The sequence below is a fragment of the Labrus bergylta genome, chromosome 3, assembly GCF_963930695.1.
Source record: "Labrus bergylta chromosome 3, fLabBer1.1, whole genome shotgun sequence".
Lineage (NCBI taxonomy): Eukaryota > Metazoa > Chordata > Actinopteri > Labriformes > Labridae > Labrus > Labrus bergylta.
Window position 1 is genome coordinate 31,578,321 of NC_089197.1, and position 20,696 is coordinate 31,599,016.

A 20,696-nucleotide genomic window follows, 5' to 3' on the forward strand; every position below is an offset into this window, starting at 1 on the left:
GTCCTTGTAGTTCCCTGTTACTGCACTTTGTCTCAAAGGCTAAAAAACAACTTCTTAGTCCCCTTAATTTGAATGACATATTTAGTCTGGAAAAGTTAGATTTCAGATTAATGATAAAATATGATGAATAAATTCAGATATTTTGCTAATATATCTTTATTTTGACAGCAGTGCAAAACTTTTAAGAGGGTATTTCTAGACTGTGGAATTACTGCTTTTTGGCTGCTTTAGTGAAGGAGTACTTCAAACTCAGGTCTTTTTTTCAGAGCATAATCTCAAAATTACCCCAAAAACTTAATTTGTGTTTATTATCTGTTTTCTCCCCCCGACCACACTACCTACATTTTTTGATCTTATCATATTTTTAATTTTTTCTCTAGAGTTTTCTTTATTCAGGAATATCACTAACAGGTGACAACTAGTACATTTGCATGGGTCTGAACTTAATTCTGGGCCATTTTTCAGGAATTCATTTGTTAAAGAAGCAACAAAAGAGGTCACACCTATAACTGGAGCTTTTGAAAACTAAAATATATCAGTATCTTAGATGGGAAACATCATTTAAAATTACAAGGGCTTCTTTAGGGAGCTCCTCTGTTACTTTTTTTTCCTGCTTTAATCCCCGAGTCATAAACCAAGCCTGAACCAAAGAGTAAAAATGAACCCCACTACAGGTTAACAGTCACCTGTTATTATTTGAATTTAGTTTAATGCAATAATTACTAGTAATACAAAACAACTGAGTACTCGTCTTTCTCTTCTCTCCAATAGAGAGCAGGCCCTACCCACTATTCAGATTCAGCTGCAGCGGGAGAGCCCAGACTATGGTAGCCAGGCAGACCTGCCCCCAGGCACCAGCTCCAAGACCTCCGGTGGACTGCCTAAAACAATATCCAAGCTGACTTCTAAGTTTACCAAGAAGGTCTCATCCAGCTCTAATAGTGGTGGTAGTTACTCCATCCCAAGCACCCCATCTCGCAGCATGCTAACAAGCAGCAGCTCTGAGGAAAAGGCCAAGAGCCTGAGTCATAGTGACGGGAGGATCCAGAGCATCCTGCAGATGGGCAGCCTGTCCTGCACCCCGGACTCTCCACAGCAAAGCCAGCTGGCCAACGGTTTAGTGTCAGACGATCAGGGGATGAACCTACCCACTGACCAGGAGATGCAGGACGTCATCGACTTTCTCTCAGGTTTCAACATGGGAAAATCCCAGCAGGCTTCGCCCCTGGTCATGAGGAGGAACTCTGTGGCGTCTGCAAACCCTGCCGAGCTGAAGCCCCCAAGTGGACCTCCACCGACTTCCCAATCTATCTCTCACAATGCCCTGCAGCCGCCGGCTCAGACTCTGCCCAAGCCCCAGCCCCAGCCTCAGCCTCCACCATCGGTGCAGAAACAGCAGCCTCAGCCACAACCACAGCCGCCGCCGCCTCCTCCCCAACAACAACAGCCCCAGCAGCAGCAGCCCCCTCCTCCGCCACCCCAGCAGCCCTCCCCACAGGCCCTGCAGTACTACCAGCACCTCCTGCAGCCTATTAGCCAGCAACAGCCTCCTCCTCCTCAGCTTCCTCCCCAGCAGTCCCCACCCCAGGTCCTCCCACAGCAAAGAGTGGCAGCCAAGTGGCTCAGCACCTCTGGGCAGCAGCCTCCGCCACAGGGGCCCCCCGCAGGGCTGTCACCCCTGGGTCCAATCGGGCAGTGGGGCTCTCCTGGACTGCCAGATCTTAGCTCGGATCTGTACAGTCTAGGTCTGGTCAGCACTTACATGGACAGCGTGATGTCAGAGATGCTGGGCCAGAAGCCGCAGGGGCCCCGCAACAACACGTGGCCCAACAGGGACCAGAGTGAAGGAGTGTTTGGAGTTCTGGGAGACACGCTGCCCTTTGACCCTGCAGGTGAGATCCAACTCTCTTGATTGTATTTATGGAAACCATATCTATCAAACTGTAACAGGTTAACTTGAAGAGCAGTTCACACTTAAAGAAAACAACAGAAAAAAGAAATTGGGCCACCACACCTTCTCCAGTTAGATGGTGACCAATGAATGAAACATTTAAAAAGGTGAAAGTCCAATAAAAAAAAAAGGTGAAATATCTCCTATAGTGTTATCAACTTTTTATTCTGTTTGAGTTCAGTGTGTGTGTGTGTGTGTGTGTGTGTGTGTGTGTGTGTGTGTGTGTGTGTGTGTGTGTGTGTGTGTGTGTGTGTGTGTGTGTGTGTGTGTGTGTGTGTGTGTGTGTGTGTGTGTGTGTGTGTGTGTGTGTGTGTGTGTGTGTGTGTGTGTGTGTGTGTGTGTGTGTGTGTGTGTGGCTCTGCTGACACTGTCATTTCTTTTTAAACCACAGTCAAGCGGCTAGGCAGTGTTGTTGTGACTAACGCTGCAGTTATTAGTGAGTTATTCATCAAACCTGGAGACTAATGTTCAGAACATTGGTGCTTTGTGTCCATGTAGTCCAGTGGAAAACCTTCATGTAGTTTGATCTCTTAAAAAACTCGTCTAGACTGAAACCTTTGTTGTCCAATAAACAAAATGTAGTTTTCAGACATCAGTTGAAAACATGAATTGACTACAATACTAGGGTTGTTAGATTACGATAAGAGCTGTCAGCATTAACTAGTTAATCACAATGAAGGTGTGAAAATAATGCATTAATTTTTTTAAATTACGATTAACTACATCCTTTTTTTTGTCTCTTTAGGTGCACTTTGAATAAGTCACCGCAGCGTCTCCCTGTAGTCACATTGATGAAAAGATCAACACTGCTGCATCTTTGAATGTCTCATTTCACTTATAAAAACTCTCAGATAGCTCGGCTGATGAGTTAAACGTAATATCCACCTCGTGACATCAAACATTTCACTTTGTTACAGGTTATTTTCACTGTTTTCTTTTAGTTTTTGATCCGTACAAATTCCTTTTTCCTAGTTCAGTGTTTATGCTACGATCTACCAGGAGATCCTTTATTTCAAAACAAAAGCAGGGTTGAATTCAGACAGAAAGTAAAGTCATCTCAGCTTAAAACAGAACAAAAATTCAAAATAAAAGCTGAACAATTCTGTTTTTTAAAATGCTAAATATTGGAATTTCTAACATGCGATTATTAACGATTATAAAGATGAAATGGCTTGACATCATCATGCACAAAAACCAACATCACTGTAATGGCAAATGGGGATCAATGATATCCCTGCTTGGTTTTATTTATGGCCAAGTTGTCTGGTTTCAGCGTATACATCAGGATTGTCAAAACTGGTTAGAACTGGCTTATTTACAAAAACTTTTTTCCTAGTATTTTTTTGGACATTCAGTTTGACAGAAACACTTGTGTCTTCACCTGATGCATTATTAGTGCTATGTACAACCCTGAGTCTGAGTGAATAATGGATGTCGGGCAGACAGTGTGAGTGGCTATGTTCCCTGCATGCTGATGGACTGTACGTTGACAGATTATGCTGAATTTGGCCTGTGTGGGATTCTATTTTTACAGTGCAGCAGGCTCTTTTGATCGCAGTCTAGGCCCATTGTGCAGAGCTGACTTACGGCTATTGTGATTTTCTGCTATGGTCAACAGTCTGGCTAAACGAATTGAGCTCCAGGGAGCAAAAGAGAAAGCTGAGGCTGTCAGAAACTCATAGTTGTGTTTATCCTCCCTTTTTTCCATGCGCAGTCGGCTCTGATCCGGAGTTTGCACGTTACGTCGCCGGCGTCAGTCAGGCCATGCAGCAGAAACGACAGGTGCAGCACATCCGTCGCCCAAGCAACCCACGCAGCAACTGGCCAATGCCTGATGAGCAGCACAGGACCTGGTCCCACCCAGAGTACTACAGTGAGGGGTACGTATCTGTTCATGTCAAACATTTCCCAGACTTTTCTTTTGGTTAAAACTGGCACCCCAACATGTGTCCCTAAAAAGTCTTTGATAATATAACAAGAACAACAAATACAAACAGAAGAACAAGAAACAAATATATTAACATCAAACAGATTACTGATCAATATTATCGGGTTTAAATCCTGATGTATTGATCTGTTACTTCTGATATCACACAATCTGACCGGATTGTGATTAAAGCCAGGAGCCCTCATCATCATCACTAATGTCATAGGCCCATTAAAACACTCAGTGACTTAACCACTCCATTATTATTTGAACTGAACTATTCCTGACATTTTTTATAAATGATATGCACCATGGTGCTAGAGGTGTTAGATCACATGCATCAATATTTGACTTTATATCAATGGTTTTGAATTGTTGATCAATGCAAAAATAAAAAAATATTATCCGTCACCTGCAGTGTGACATAATCTGCTGTGTCTGGAGTTTGAGAAGTCTATACGTGGTGTTGCCTTTTAAATGCAGACAACACAAATCAGTACAGAGTCCATTTTTTTAAAAGCAGACAGTTTTCTGTACATAACATCTGTGACATTTATGCTTTAATAAATCTGACGTCTATATATTTTTTTAAATATGAAAAGCAGCTGTACATGCACAATTACCCTACTGCCATGCAATGTTTGATTCAATTATTTATGCGATAGATTTCATCAATATAAAAGGCCTTTGCCATGTTATTAGTGAATGCAGTCATCAAATTTAGCCCAGAAGTGTGAGACAGCACCAACCTGCTGAGATGAATCAGAAAGAGTATGTAAAGTGAAACAATCATTACTGCAGTGGTTTAAACCCTGTGTGTCGTATAAACAGTGTGACATCAAAGGAAGTCAAGCCAGATGAATTCAAATTGTGATACCTTTAAATACCACCTTAGTGAAAGTAGAAGTCAGACAGCGCTCACACCTCCTCTGCTTGTTTCCTCAGGGATGCTGTTAACAGCAGCTGGTCAGCCAATCAGGGGGACTCGGCCAGTTCCAGCGACGAGACATCTTCAGCCAACGGCGACAGTCTGTTCTCCATGTTTTCTGGGCCTGACCTTGTAGCTGCAGTTAAACAAAGGAGGCAAGTACCAAAGTCCCAAACGGGCCCGTTTTTTCCCCTTACTGTCAGCCAGCAACGTCTTACTGTATCATACAACGTCATCAAATGCAATTTTGGATTTTTTTTTTTTCCGTAAAAAACTACAAGAGCCATTTTTTTGTTCCTCATCGCTTCTTATCAAATGCTTGTTGATACTTATTGCTTAGAGAGCATTTTCAAGCTCCACTGTGTGACCAAACCTTCATCTTTCTCTCTTCTCAGAAAACACAGCTGTGGTGAGCCAGAGGTGTGCACTCTGCCCTCCCCACCACTCCATCACATGAACGATGATAACCAAGTAAGCATTCATTAGAAACCCTGTGCATGTGGAACGCTTGGAAAAATTGTACAAGGAGAATATTTGAATTTTTGTTCTATTTTTCCTTTTTTAGATAGATTGTCATTTATTGTACAGTTAAGACATCCCTGGTTACCATAGTTACAAAAAAAAGGAACAGTTCTAAACGTACCTAGGATAAAGCCTGGCTCACACTGAAGGACTATCAGGCCGATTTGAGGTCAGATTTCTTCTTCCCGACAATCGGGGGGACGTAAAATCCTGAAGTATGTGATGTTCCAAGATATTAATATCTTGTAGTGTGAGCATGTTTGAGATTATGGAGAATAATTTCTTATGTGTGTGATGCTGTCCCCAATTCAAAATCAGGCAGGAGTTCATCAACCTTTTCAACTTTACTGATTCCCGTCTCTCATTCTCCACAGGACAGCAAAACTAAAACCTGGCCTCCGAAAGCACCATGGCAGCACTCCACCCACACCCACACCCACACCCACACCAACACCATGCCTAATCCCAGCTCTTCCTTATACCAGATGAACATCCCTCCCTCCTCCCAGTGGAGTGACTCCATGCAGATGCTGCAGTCTCCTGTTTGGTCCACTGCCAGCGACTGCTCCCCCTCCACCGGCATCTCCCCTGGCTTTCCCTCCTTCACCCAGCAGCAGCAGCAGCAGCAGCAGCAACAACAACAGCAACACAAACCCATGACCAAGGGCTTTAAATCCTTCCCCCTCAAACACGAGCACAGGCCCTCCTACCTTCACCAGTACTGATCACAGTCTACTGACGGTGAAGTGCCACAGAGGGCCTGCAGCTCTGTGAGACGAGTGGGCTGAGCAGCAGCCGTCACTGTCCACACCAACTCAATTTAAGATTTCTAGGCTGCAGATAAAGGCAAAATTAAAGTTAACACACTGGCTCAACATTTTTCTAACTATATTTTTCCATGTCAAACATCCCACATTTGGAAAAGAGAAGTATTTTGAAGTCTTTTGAACTGCCATGTTTTAACTATGAGAGAGGTGCATGTGTCATGCTGGCAGCGGTTAGTCTGTTTGTTGAGCTGACGTCTCCTCAGACGAGAGCCGGAGATGTGTACAGCCGTCACCCACTTGCTTCTGCAGCTAAATGTGTGTGTGTGTATGTGTGTGTATAGAGAAGCAGATTACAAGGGGGCAGAGGCTTGTAAATGCTCTCATTTTGCCCATAATAAATATACTGTGTCTACATAGCTGTAACTGCCAAATCTCATGCAAGATGACTCAGAGTACAGCTACCATCTACTGTTTCATAGCTTGTAAAATACTGAAGTTGAAATATAAATATTTAGTTCTTTTTTTAAGAGGCTTTGAGCAGGCTCAGCAAAAAATATAGTAAGTCACTGCAGAGGTGTCATTTGAGAGAAACACACTACTTTTTCAACAACTGACCAGAGTTTAGAGTTATAGCAGTAACAATGTGCCATGTTGGTATTGATAGCACTTGCAGAATATTATTTCCAACCAAAGCGTTGTTCAGAAGATGAATGGTGCTGAACGAGATGAGAGGCTGTGTGAGATTCAAGAGAAATGGTGATGTTACACGCCCTACTGGATGAGAGCATTAGGGAACATTTTCACATCCATTCTTTTTCTCCTCCTCTCTAATTGGCGGTTGTTTGACACTAACTCCTGTAACCCTAACTTCTTTTCTGTTTGATAATACAATATTTTTCTTGAACAATTATTGACAGTATTAATCTTATTTTTGTATTTTCTTACATGTTATACCATTACTGTACATTAATATTCTTGTAGGCATATTACAGAAACATTTTTCCGCCTCCCAATATGTGAAAAAGCACATTTTTTTTCCTACAGTTGAACTACTCCATCTATCTATAAAGGTTACCAAATATGCCATGCTAAACACTAAAACATTGTGTGATGAGGCTGTTTTTTTGAGCCCTTGTTTCTTTGGTTTCTATGGCAATGGGCTGTATTTAAAAGCCCAGAATGTTATCTTTCTGTGATGTTTGGGGATGCCAATGTTGCCTGTATTTATGAAATGACACCATGTTTTCAGAAAACTAACATACTTAACATGTTTACAGAGAGTTGTTTTCTGTATATACATATAAATATATATCTTTTTATAGTTAATGTGCTTTGCACAATCAAGATATAGGGTTTGTTGCTTTTTGTCTGTGTTATCTCCTAAACTGTTGCAGCCTTTTCTAAAGACATCATTACAGACCTTGGGCTGTAACTGTTAGCTTCTCAGCTATGTCAAATGGTTTACTAGTGGCTTCAACTTAAGAAAAAAAGATCATAAAAAATGTTGCCCTGATTGAAGATATGAAGGGGGACTGCTTGGCTTATGTTGCTTATTGTTCTCTTGAGCTGGCAACTGAATCTTTCCAAGTGTACCAGCAATGCAAAAAATGAATAAAAAATGACTAGCAATTCAAAAAATTGTCTTCTGTAGTTTTTCTGTTACAAGATGCTTTTTTACTTTGACAACCGGATGTTAAAGCTGTTCTCAGCTGCTGGCCTGCTACAAAACATTTACATTCAGATGCATTGAGGGCTGAGTGAAGGCAAGAATCCAGCTAAATCCAATTTAACTTTTACAAACATAATGTGCATTAAAATGAAGTGACATTTTACCATATAACAGTTAGTTTTTGTGCACTCTATAAAGATTTACCTGTGGTAATAACTAAAACTACTCTGGAAGTAAATGATGAATCAATACATCAAGGGTTTTTGAGAATGTATATTGTGTCACAAATTGAACTACTGCACTGCAAGAAGTTATTTCATATGGTAGTTTCAAATAAAAACAGCAAACTTCTCCTTTATGTACAACTTGGATGATAACAGCGAAGTAATATGTCTGAAAAAAAGACATATTTACAAGAACTGTTTTGTCATGTAAAAAACATTCCCAACAACATACAAAAACAACAAATCCCAGCAGCACTGACAGATGGCTGCCATTATCACGTCATTCCATGTCCATCCGCAGCAGGTGCTGGGGTTTCACTGGAGGTAGACTGAAAACACAAACAAAGAAGTATTAGGAAGAAGCAAGCCAGCAGCACAGTTCTTACTACAATAGTTTGGGATGAATTGTGTGTTTTGTCCTCACACTTGAAGAAGAGGGCGTTGTGTCTGGGCTGGCATCAGCTATAGTTGCCAGATAGACGATGTTTCGATGCAGGATCTGCTGGTATCTGATTGAAAAGGCAGAAATTAACAACAGCTGAAAATACACTGCAGAAAAAGACACAAACATCAGTGACCAGTGATTATGGTTATTTGTGTATTATTTTTTTATTTTTTTATCATTATTATTTATTTCTATGTTTTTGTGTCTGTTTGAAACACAGAAATGTTCATGTTGACAGTGGATTTGCTTGTAAAGTTTATGTTTTCCTAATAAACAAATTTTAGGAAGAAGTGGAGCAGCTCTCTAACATGTATAATAATGATGAAAGATGTAAGGCTAAAATGAATCCATCAGAGGAACCTATGAGACAAAGTAGGAACCTTGAGATAGCTGAGAGAGACTTGCTATTTTTGACAGTGAACACATGTCAGTGGTAAAAAGTAGAAAGTATGTCCATGAGTTTGACTTACTGAACACACTCCCCTGCTCGTCCTTTCTGCATGTACTCACTGATGCACCTGATTAACTGGTCGTTTTCATCCAGCAGCTGTGACACAAAACAACAACAACAACCACTTTACTAACACACTTTAGCTCACACGTTCATATTACACATGTTGTTATGTTCATTACCAAACTATCAACATGCAGAGAACTAAACGAATGATGCTGTTCATCAAGCATGGAGCCAGGATGAGAGATAAACTGAAGTATGTTTAAGAATACACGCTGTAAGCTTTATTAGCCTCTTTATTAAATGTGCTGTAACTGTGTCTTACCCTCTGTATTGTTTCTTGATTGATTTTCGCTTTTCCGCGAAGTTTCTTTGGGACGAAAACAATAGACATTTTGAGACAGGTTAGTCGCGGTTGTTTACAACATACCACTTCCGGTTACGGTCGCTTGTTCTTCTTCGTCGATTTTATTTGTAGACGTCTGTTTCATTTTTTTGTTTTTTGTATGCCACCTGCTGGAGCGTTAGCAGGATAGCAGCCTCCAATTAAAAACCAAACATTTATTTGTAGTGTGACGTGACGTCACTGTAACAGAAACAAAGAGGAGAATAATTGAGAAAAGGTTATAAAAAATAGTGTTTTATTAAAAAAGAGTAGAATAATTGAGAAAATGTTATAAAAGATTGTTTTTTAAAAAAAAGAGGAGAATAATTGAGAAAATGTTCTAAAAAAAGAGTGTTTTTATATAAAAAAAGAGGAGAATAATTGAGAAAATGTTCTAAAAAAAGAGTGTTTTTATATAAAAAAAGAGGAGAATAATCAAGTGTGGCTGAATCTGATTACATTAGGCTACATGTATTGTGTTTGTTGTACGTTATTCATTAATGTCAGTGGCATTTTGAATTCAATAATCTAAAAAAACTTTAAGAAGACATTACATTACTAATAGGCCAAAGTGGGCATTAGTCCTATTGAGGCTGAAACCTGGGTCTGAAGGAGTAAGTGTTGAGAAACAAGGTTTTGGCTTCACCACCTGAGTCAACTTGCTGCTGCTCTTTTAGTGGATGTCCTGGTTACTGTTGATGTTTCTGTTTGTTTATCAAGACAGATTAGTATAACTGTAATGGTAATGTTTAAAAGGAGGCTTACACAATGGAGAAATTAAGCAGTCACCAGGCTTAAACTGAATTTGAACCCTTGAGTGAGCTTTGATTTAAGGGGTCAGAACCCTGATGCTCCTCAAGCTGTGAACCATATATCTTCCTGGGAGTTCCTGATCTGGTCCTTGTCTCGTAGGTTCCTCTGGATCGATGTAGTGGACCTATACGTCGATTATCATTATGATAAATGTTAACCTGAATCTTAAAGCTGCTCGACTTCAACTCCTATAATTACCAATATCCGTCTTCCGCTATCATACTTTGTTGTAACTACTAATACTATGCACACTTTATCCCTGCTACTAGCATTGTAAACCATTTCTAGCTCAACGAGACCAAAGAACTGATCGTGGATCTGAGGCGGGCAAAGGTACTGGTGACCAGACTCCATCCAGGGGGGTCAATGTGGACTTTGAGGAGGATTTCAGGACCTGGGAGCTGGTCCCTGAACACAGAAGTTGTGTGCCTCTACTTCCTGTAGATACTAATGTCTGCTGAAATCTGCAGGACAATGCTAAGGATGTTCTAGCAGCCTGTGATGGCCTGTGTTATCCTGTTGGCTGTTTCGCACGCTGTTTCATATTTTAATTGGAAAAATGTTGACCTGTGCCAGGACTTCTGAAGAGCTGGACCTGGACACTGATCAAATGGATTGGAGGTGACTGGAGATACAGATTCAACAAACTTAATTTAATTACCAACAGCATCAAGGTGATTGGTCCTTAGAGGACGTGGCTACATCTGATTGGGTTTGTACTTCAATGAATGCATGAATGAATGTGAAAAAGTCTTCATGCTTTTACATACACTCAGAAGTCATTGATTATTTGAATAAAATAATAACGGACGTTTTTGTTTACTCAAGAATGAAAGGCTTTGCATGCAGTGAACTTATAATGGAAGAAAAGGCAGCGACCACCACATTAGATATACATAGGCTAATCACAATAACGTAATCTTTATTAAATAAGAATACATTTATGTTAACCCTCACTATGAAAGCTCCAGTGAAGGTCTAGTTAAGATACAAATTGATGAGTAAGGTCTAATTTTATTCATAATTAAGATAGTCAGTCATACTCATTACATTCATACTGTAATAACTGTTTACAGACTGAGTAGGCAGAGTTAGCTCAATGCTACTGATGACTAATGTGCTTTTCAGTTATTTACTTGGATTAAGGTTTACACTCACTAAAATAAGTTAGAAATATCAGTTTATATGACAGAAGGGTCGCCATAACATGTTAATATTCTCTCTAAAGCAGTTAGGGAATCCCCTTAGCTCACTACTCCATTTGTTTTTGGAAAGCTGTGATGACTGTATACATGCAGATAAATAATAAAACAACACAGACATGATATTGTACAACTCTTTATTTTACGTAAAAACTCAATTTTGTTGATATTCTCAAGAAAACAATTTCTGGTTTACAATTCCAGTGACTGGAAGGAGTAACAAACATATGAAAAACACATCAGCTATAAGTTCAGTCATGAGTTTCGTCTCCAATTCAGCATTGTTGGTTTATTAAGAAAGCTCATATAAAGTGATGGTACCTGGTGCTGGCTATCATGCAGTGATGAGCAATCTGTGAAACCTTTTCACCATTTCACCTCGTAGTGCTTTCAATACTCTGTCAGCGTCGTTAAAGGGAGAGTTGTATAAAATCACTCTGAAGTCTCTAAAGTAATAACAGATCAGAGCTCAAAAGACTTAAGTAATATTCACCCTCCATCCAGCACACTGGCACCACATCCAGTTCTAGTCCCTTTGATCGCAAACGAGTAAAAAAAAAAGTAAGTGTTGATTCAAGAGAACAATCACATCGCCAACAATGCAACAAGAGGAGCTACAAACAAGCCAGTGAGCTGATATCTAGCAGAACTTTTTTCATTATTACTGAACGTCTTCTTTGACATTTTTCAATCCATTTACAAGAATCCCATTTTTCAGCTAACATCATGACATCACTGCAGGTACTCAGGTCTGCACTGGAAACAATAACAATGCACATGACACAACTGTAAGACAATTTCAAGGAAGCTGAATGCTTTTACAGAATGCTTTAACTAACCGCTCATGTTGTTTGGACATAAAGAAAAGTCAACAACTAAAAATCAAAACCTGTATTTTTGGGCTGTGAATGACTTCAACTCAACTAAATGTTTAAGAGTTCCTTTTTGGCAAAATAGCAAAACATTTTTAATCCGAATCTAACTTGTTCAAGGTCAGCCTGGCTGCAGGTTTGGTCTGAATTAACTCAAGGCTTTCTAGAGGCTTTTATAGTCATGGATATTCCTCATCCTCAGACAAAAATCAAGGAAACTCTCCCTTATTAGAAACCCAGTCAACAAAATCTACTGCCAACAAATACCTCGAAAGTGAACTCTGTAAAACCTCAATCAGAAGTTCAGCTGGAAATGTAAAGCAAAAAAACAGAGTTCATCTGATCTAGGAGGTTTGAGGGTTACAGTCAGATCTTCTGAATGCACATTTCTGAAACTCTAAACTTGAACTTTTGAGCGAGTCACATTTTGCTGTGTGTGTGTGTGTGTGTGTGTGTGTGTGTGTGTGTGTGTGTGTGTGTGTGTGTGTGTGTGTGTATAGGTGGGGGGGAGCAGTAAGTAGATTTACATTCATAACAATATTCAGTTCAGGATGTTCCTCTTGCCTTTTCAATGTGAAATTATGAATGTCCAAAAAAAAAGTTTTCTGCTAACAAAGTGAAAAATACTGAACAAATATCAACCAAACTAATGAAATCTGAGAACTACGATGACAATAAGAAAATAAAGCTATCCATCACAAGAACTGTGATCCACTCAGCTTTCAATATCAAAGACACTTTCAGGAAGAAATTAACTTGATTGATGCACAAATTGCAGGATTACTGGTATTCCAGAGCTATTTATATACAGGTGTGAGTGGGGTAAACAAAGAAGAGAAAACAAAAAGAGCCTGTTTATCAGAGTGGAGGACAGGGAGCTGCACTCGCATCCCCTCGAGTAAAGCACACGACGTTAGTGCTGGTGACTGAGAGGATGTCTTCATTCTGTGTCGAATCCTGAAACCAAAGACCTTCTTCAACAGGAACTATTTCATGATGCAGGGCTTCTATTCTGTGGATCCACCAAAGCTGTACTATGCAGCCACCTTGTTCTCCTTCTGGAAACAAAAACAAAACAAACTGTGTTCAGAAGTGCTTCTTTCTCTACGTGTTACACTTCACAGTAATGCTTCTATTTTTGACATGAGCACACGAGGCTGATAAGATTTACCCTGTATTCAAAATCAGAGAAGTCCCGTCCTCCTCGGCCGCCTCTGAATCCGCCTCGGAAACCAGGTGGAGGGCCCCGAGGTGGCCCGAAAGAGCCTCTGCTCAGCGGGCGCCCTCGGCCTCCTCTGGGCCCCATGAAGCCTCGGCCACGGTAACCATAACCACCTCTTCCTCGGCTGTGCCTTAGAGGGATGCCGAAAGTCTCAGAATTCATTCGCCTCTCTTCTGCCCAGTTTGACCTTCTCTCCCTGTCAGATACAAACAAAATATATCAGGATCCAGATTCTGAGCGGCATTTTTTCTCTTTACTTTCTCTACTACATATCCTGTGCAACAAGTGTTTTAAGTATAAAATCAAATCAGACGAAAATGTAATTTCACAACCGTTGTGAAAAACCTGTTTCAACGACCTGACCAGCACACAGAGCAATTTTAGAGAACATTGTGTGATTTAATGGTTAACACCCCTAGAATATTTAAACCCCAAGCCCACCCATTAAAAAAAGAACAGAAATAAAAACCCTGATTAAGCCAAAATTACAACAACAAAAAAAGACACAAAAAAAAAGGGACTTACCGTGAAAATCCTCTATCCCCCCCTTTACTGAAAAAGATTAAAAAAAACAAAGTGTTAGTCAGGATATCAGTGCAACACATTTCACATGTTTAAATAACTCTTTTATTGATTGTATTAAACCCACTTTATTTCCATTAGTTTGTGTCAATAAAACAGTTTGATTCCAAGTAGTCTGGCAGCCTTAGGCTGTCTGTGATTGCCATTAGTACATGTAGACATGTGCTGAGGAGGGATAATACTAAAAGTGACAATGTGATGATTTATTTTTGTCCCAAATTGATTACTGGGACAAGTTTGGTCTAGTGCTTCAAAGCAAGAGCTCAAAAAGATCCATTTCTCGTGTAAGAGTTTCCTGTCTGGCCCTGCACAGCTCATGTAAGGCTGTCATGACTCATGGTGGGAGAGAGACTTGCATTCTGTCTGGTCCAGTACATAAGAAACATTTACACTATAAAACCTACACACTTTCATTCACAGCTTATATACACACAGTTATGACACCAGACATGCGTTTCACATAACCCTGATCACTGCGCAGGTCTGTTTATAAAAGTGATAAAGAGACAATTAATAAAAAACATTAGTTTAGTCTGCATCTATAATTTTGTATGTGAATGATATTCAATGGATTAAGTTAGATAAAGCAAATAAACCAATGTTATTAATCATGTGTTGTTCTGGTGACATTTTGATTTTCATTATTATTTTGGTTTGTTTAACTTTTCCTGATGTTATTTAATGTATGATTAGAAATGTCTTGTTTTCTTTTGTATGGACACCCATGCAGAAAGGTTTTTTTTTTAACTGTAGTAATAACAAACAAGGATCTCATTCAGATGGATACATAAATATGAACCAAGAAAAGCAAATCCCTGCAGCCTTGAAGATTTTCACAACAGTAAAATCCTGCCTCAATTCTGACATTACCTGCAGGTCTGTATTCACTCTCTTGTTTATGGGTTACTGGAGCTAGAATAAGGTTGAATACATATTTCTGAGTCAGCAGTTGGATTCAGAACATCCCCTTGTGATTAAAGTACCTCAGATCATCACAGGACAGGTTATCAAAGAAGGACTTGGTCTTGTCGTAGTAACATGAGTTTATCGCAGCCTCCTCCTCCTCATTGGTCCCCTCATTGGCTGGATTTTCTGACTCAGCAGTTTCTTCTCCATTCAGCGCCTTTTCAGGCTTGTCATCTAGGGCCGGAGGAAAAAGAGCAACAAATTACACACACATACAAAAACAGAATCACCTAATACCAATGAGTTGACATAAGTTGGCAAAAACCTGAATATGATGCAGTACAGCTTTGGGAAAGGTGAGAAATACATTGAGTGCATTATCAGACATTCTCTAATGCTCCTCAGTCAGACTGTTATGTCAGGTGTGTGTGTGTGTGTGTGTGTGTGTGTTAACCTGGGTAAAGCATCAAATACGATTTTAACTGCTTCAATGCTGTGCAAAGAGTTTACTTGTTACAATTTTTCCAAACCCACCATCTTCAGGATTAACTGGTGATGTGATAAAAAAAATGTTCACACAGTCTTGCCCCTTAAATAGACCAATGATTGCAGCTGTCACACTGGGCTGTTTTTTAAAACCATGATTGACCAGCACATTTTGGATGATGTACACTGCACCACTCATGTGAATGACCAGTGACCAACTGAACCAGTGAGACATTTCCTGCACTGGTGAGAAAGAAATGGAACACTTGTGTGTTCAATATGCAGCATATTTCTAGAGTATATCAAGAGAACGAGTCAATTTGAGCCCATATCAAAGCTGAACAAAGACATTTTTTCCCTTTAGGACTCGAGTGTGTTGATGCCATACCCTTCAGCTTGAGCTTGTTCTGAAGCTCTTTGTCAATCTCGTCTTTGTGAAACAGGGCGTTGGCAGTCTCAAAGTCAAAGTCTTCTTCAAACTTCATGGGGCCATCCCTGCGCACGTTCATCTTGCCTCTGCTCCGGTTTCCTCTACCACGGCCGCGGCGCATTGACTGAGCAGCAGCTGAGATATAGAAGGAGAAAACTGAAATCCAGCGATGCTCCAACAAGCAACATTTTGGAACAACACAAAAAACCTGAGACAGTGAGGGGGTAGCTTTTTACTCTATGGGATGATAATATTTACCCCAAATGAAAGTAGAAGAAGCATTACTATCAACCCATCCACACCAATAGAAAGGGTTTCAGCAAATAAACAGGAGCTCATAATGTGATATCTGGATGCAAATCTTTATCAGAATACACCCTGTACCTTTTCTTATCATGTGCTGCAGTTTTTTTAACCTTTGCAAAAAAACAACAACCATGAAAACCCCGATGGCAAGCCCTCGTCTTCTCCTTACAACATATTTATGGCAGCACTTAATAGAGAAGTGACTGTACTATTCTGTCCACACACAGGGGAAATAACTTTTACTTCCTTTAACATTCACAATGTTAACTTTGGGCCCTTTCTATGGAAAAGAAAATAATATGATCACAGTACAACTTGTAAAAAAAAGAAAAAAAAGAAAGACTTAAGTAATATTTTTACTACTTCTGTACAGCTAATGATGACAAAAATAATAGCGGCCATGTAAATTTTTATAAATGCATATATTTCAGTTAAGGTGTAAAAGTACTTACCAGAAGCTTGGTGCTTGTTGGGATCTCGGTTTTCAACAGCTCCATGTTCATGATCTGGCTGAGACACCTTTTGAACCTCAGGAGCTGAGCAGGGAGAGACAGCATGTTTAGACCCAGGTTGTACTAAAACAAAGCACTCCATAAATGAGCGATTGATGGTGAAGCACCTGGATGTTTAAAGAGTTCTTCAACACTGTTTAGATTCATACAACTTCTATCTTAACAGGCCCAAAAGAAAACTTTACCTTTTCTCTGCTCCAGGAGGTCTGGGGGCTTCTGGCTGCCAGTGGTGTTGATGATGGGTCTAGGGGCTACAGCCTGACTCCTCTGTCCTACAGGTACAGGTGGTGCAGCTGCAGCTGATGAAGGACCCTGCACTGTCTGCTCCAGGGTAGGAGGTTTTTTTAAAGAGTCCAGCTGGGGACTGGTTCGTCCTGCAAAAAAGAGCAAAGTATGAATCAAAGTATATTCAAAGGCGGGAAAGCAGCAGAACTAGTTTGATACCAATGGCTCTTCTTTACCCGAGTGTGACTCCCCCCTTTCAATTATCATGTTTTCAGATGTTAACGTAATGAGGGGATTCTCTAGTTTTTATTGCAGTTGTGAAAAATCTTATTTAAATATGTTGGTCCACTTCAGACAAATTATTTTTTCTAATGATCCTCAGGCCTTTAAAAAAGATTTTCAATGTCAAGCTGTTTCCAACACCTGTTGACTCAATCCTGACTTCATCTGTCATGATATACAGTTTTCACTTTGTATTCCTCAGTTTGTTATCAGCATGTATTTGTCTACTATACTTGACCATCTCATGCTGAAGCCAAAACCTGAGGGCACCGAGTATTAAATAAATAATAATTAAACAGATCACCCCTTAAGTCAGAGAAGAAAAGGACGGAGCACATGTACGTTTAGTGTGGAGGCGGAATAAAGATGGGACATTTAAACATACAAATGTGTTGTTGTTCTGTGTAAAGCCTGATTTATACGTCTGCGTCAAATCTACGCTATAGTGGCCTACACTGCTGTGAACACGACATACTTCGTGTGTTGGTGTCTGTGAAGCTCTGCAATACTCCACCAAACTAACACTAGTTGGCAGCGTGATTAATATGCTAGTTGTACTGCCAGTTTCCATTTCAGCCACATTCTCTACTTGTTTGGACAGGAAACCGTAGCAACTGAAAACTAGCATATCATGTTGGAGCTGATAAATATTGAGCAGCAGTACATTATACTCCAATTAATTTTGAAAATGGCAGCAATACAAGGAATGCCTTAATTGCAGGAAATACAAATCTACCAAGCGGACCAATCACAGGTCGTTTCGACACGTAATCACATTTCGAGGAGTTGGACATGAGGCTATGTAGGTAGGCTTCTGCGTTGGTACAGAAGTATGAATCAAGCTTAACACTCAGCTCTATACGTGAAGTTTATGGATACAATCTCAAGTCTCTGTTAACAGACACAAGCGATCAGAGTCGTCTTAAATGAACGATCCCTCTGCCGACCGAACATGCAATAGGAGATCACATGTCATACTTTAATTTCGGACAAAAGTGTCAGTAAGGATGCCATTGCCTGCAACGCCTACGGTCTCAGTGGAAAAACTTTACTTTGCACCGCTACCACATCAACGTAATGCCATCACTGCAGCTGAAACTGTCTCATTCACTCATTGCTGTCCAAAGTTTTCTGAATGAAATATGTTAGATTATTTTAAATGCTGGAGAGAAACCCTGTCCCGTTAGCCCACACATGTTAAAAACTACATCTTACCCCCGGTTGCAGCAGAGCCAAACTGCTGAGCTGCGAGCGGTGTCACACCAAACTGACTGTATGGTTGGACAGGGGCTCTGCTGTACGGAGGAGCATAGGGTCCTGCTGACTGGAATGGTGGTGGAGGTGCAGAATTGCTGGTTCCAAGTGATGACTAAAAACACAAATAAGAAATCAAACAAACCACACATTACTTCCTGTCACAAAGATCATATTCAATCAAATTTTTATGGTTTACTATAAATACAACACTTTTCCAAACATACTAAACTGGCATTAGGTACTCTGACTTATTTGGAGTCTTTAGTAAGCTATAATTAATTGTATGTATACACCTGTGCCTTTTCTGTGTCAAGTTGAGTGATATGCACTGATAAGTGTCTTATTGTCTCACTTTTCATTTAGGTTTGGTTAATAATAAGGTTTATTACCTTTTTAGTTTTTGTTAATGATAATAACTTTGCTACAGAGAAGGGAGTAGCGAATAAGTGTCTGTTCACAGCAAACAGTTAAGCACAGGTGTTGCAATTAACCACAACAAGCAGCAGGTGTCTAGCTGTGGCAATAAGCCAGCAAAGCAAAATCCATTAAACCCTACAGCCTTAAAACACCTACCAATGACTGTAGTACAAAACACAAGTTAGATATGTGACAAACTTGTTTCATATTTAGGCATTTTGATACAACAAGACTGCAAACAAATCTACTTACTTGAACAATGGCAGGGTCCTGAGGCAGAGTGCTAGTGGCTTTGGGTGGCTCACATACTGTTAGGTCTTTAATATCACTTCCTCTGAAAATGATGTACTCAAACACTTCATCCCGAGGTGGAATAGGCCTGTCGGTGGGCCGGTCTTCAGTGCCAAAAGAGCGAACTGTTGGGAAAATACACAAAATGTCTCATTTATTTTACACTTATTAGTCTTTTTATTGATAGGAGTGGGTGTTGGCTTTTGTATAAATATATATATATCCTAAATCTGAGCTCAACGTGGTATAGTCAGTGTTGAAGAAAATATTCTTAGAAAGTATCTATAATAAACAAGAACACCTGGAAAGGAGCCAAATACGAGTTTTAAGATTTCATTTTATGATTATTTTCTCTATTCAACAAATCAATGCTATATGCCCACACTTTACTTCAGACCCATCTCTCTTTCTGTAGTGAATAAATTATCTGAGTGTTACTATCCAAAAGGGGAATTAAAGAACTTGTTCAAAACATCGTAATTAACCCTTTAATTAAACATGTTTGATAATAGGAAGGGATACAGTGTATAAAAACGACAGGCCACTTGGTGCTAAGCGATAAAGGTCAGATTTAATGTTGGCTCACACAAGGTAAACAAAGGACGCAAAGTGTTAACTAATGCACCACTTAGCAAGTAGCAGCTAGCATGGCTAACTAGCATGCGATTATAATCTGTTTCCCACATTGCTTACCACTCTTGTAAGCAACACTATTAACCTGTCTGAGTAACTAGGGCCACATTTGGTGCTACTTAACTCACCTTTAGCAAGAGCTACTGTCGAGTTTTCGGTGTCAATAGTGTATAAAATTCCTTCATAGCGGATCTCGGCCTTGGAGATTAGGCTAATTTTGCTGCCGATGTACGGCGTTCCTCCTCCGCTCATGTTTTCCCTTTTTGTTGTAATAACGCAACGAAATCCCACTGAATGTGTCCTCGGTCAAACGAGAGGGTGGATGTGTTGCTTTCAGCGCTGCAGTTTAAAGGTTTTCAATGCATGGATAAGTAGTAAACGACGGTGTGACTCGGACTCGCTCGTTTCTGAACTGAGCTCTAACACGACATGGCCGATTACAGTTTCCTTTGCCCGCCGCTAAGCATGCCGGGAGAAAGGCCGTGTCTCGTTTTTTTGTTTTTTTTTGACTATGAGGGACAAAAAATGACTAAAGTATGAATACATAAATAAATGTTGAGAGAAATGCATACAATAATGTATAAATGAATAATAATAATTAAATAAATGCATCAATAAATATATAAATACATAAATATATAAATATATATATATATATATATATATATATATATATATATATATATATGCAACATGCCGGGAGAATTTCCGTGTCTCGTTTTTTTTTTTTTTACTTTTATTTTACAGGGACATTGTATATTGATAAACATTTTTGTTAATATGCCAGAGTTAGTCAAAAGACTAATTCTCATCTGTTGATGATTTTATAAAATTCAAACATCGCTAAAAGCTACAAAACGAGTTTTAGTAAAAGCACGTATCCAATAACCTACCTGCTTGTTCCCGATATTTACAGTCTATGCTTGTTCCCCCTGAAGTTGCCTCCTTTCCCTCTTACATCTGTCCTTTGATGAATGTAAAAGGCATT

At 39.8% G+C, this 20,696-nt stretch overlaps 3 protein-coding genes across 4 annotated transcripts in view; 1 reads left to right on the forward strand and 2 right to left on the reverse strand.

Moving 5' to 3' along the window:
• Positions 1-7,733, forward strand: part of garre1 (granule associated Rac and RHOG effector 1) — a 37,670-nt gene extending 29,937 nt beyond the window's left edge. For both annotated transcript variants that reach the window (XM_020630388.3, XM_065953147.1), the window contains exons 10-14: positions 772-1,892; positions 3,666-3,831; positions 4,824-4,961; positions 5,202-5,277; positions 5,703-7,733. In XM_020630388.3, coding sequence (XP_020486044.2) covers positions 772-1,892; positions 3,666-3,831; positions 4,824-4,961; positions 5,202-5,277; positions 5,703-6,053 — 1,852 coding nt within the window. In that variant the 3' untranslated portion in view covers positions 6,054-7,733. The remainder of the gene's footprint in view (positions 1-771; positions 1,893-3,665; positions 3,832-4,823; positions 4,962-5,201; positions 5,278-5,702) is intronic.
• Positions 7,734-8,022: 289 nt separating this feature from the next.
• ss18l2 (ss18, like 2) lies at positions 8,023-9,342 on the reverse strand. Its single transcript, XM_020630512.3, has 4 exons — positions 9,213-9,342; positions 8,904-8,980; positions 8,413-8,497; positions 8,023-8,317 (listed from the first exon to the last, which is right to left on the reverse strand). Exons 1-4 carry the CDS (start codon positions 9,279-9,281, stop codon positions 8,264-8,266), a joined length of 285 nt encoding a protein of 94 aa, XP_020486168.2. The 5' UTR covers positions 9,282-9,342; the 3' UTR covers positions 8,023-8,263.
• Positions 9,343-11,410: 2,068 nt separating this feature from the next.
• lsm14ab (LSM14A mRNA processing body assembly factor b) lies at positions 11,411-20,158 on the reverse strand. The gene is made up of 10 exons (XM_020649328.2): positions 19,837-20,158; positions 19,037-19,200; positions 18,326-18,479; positions 16,789-16,977; positions 16,544-16,627; positions 15,744-15,920; positions 14,947-15,103; positions 13,907-13,933; positions 13,331-13,577; positions 11,411-13,217 (listed from the first exon to the last, which is right to left on the reverse strand). Exons 1-10 carry the CDS (start codon positions 19,958-19,960, stop codon positions 13,194-13,196), a joined length of 1,347 nt encoding a protein of 448 aa, XP_020504984.1. The 5' UTR covers positions 19,961-20,158; the 3' UTR covers positions 11,411-13,193.
• Between the last annotated feature and the right edge of the window lie 538 nt (positions 20,159-20,696).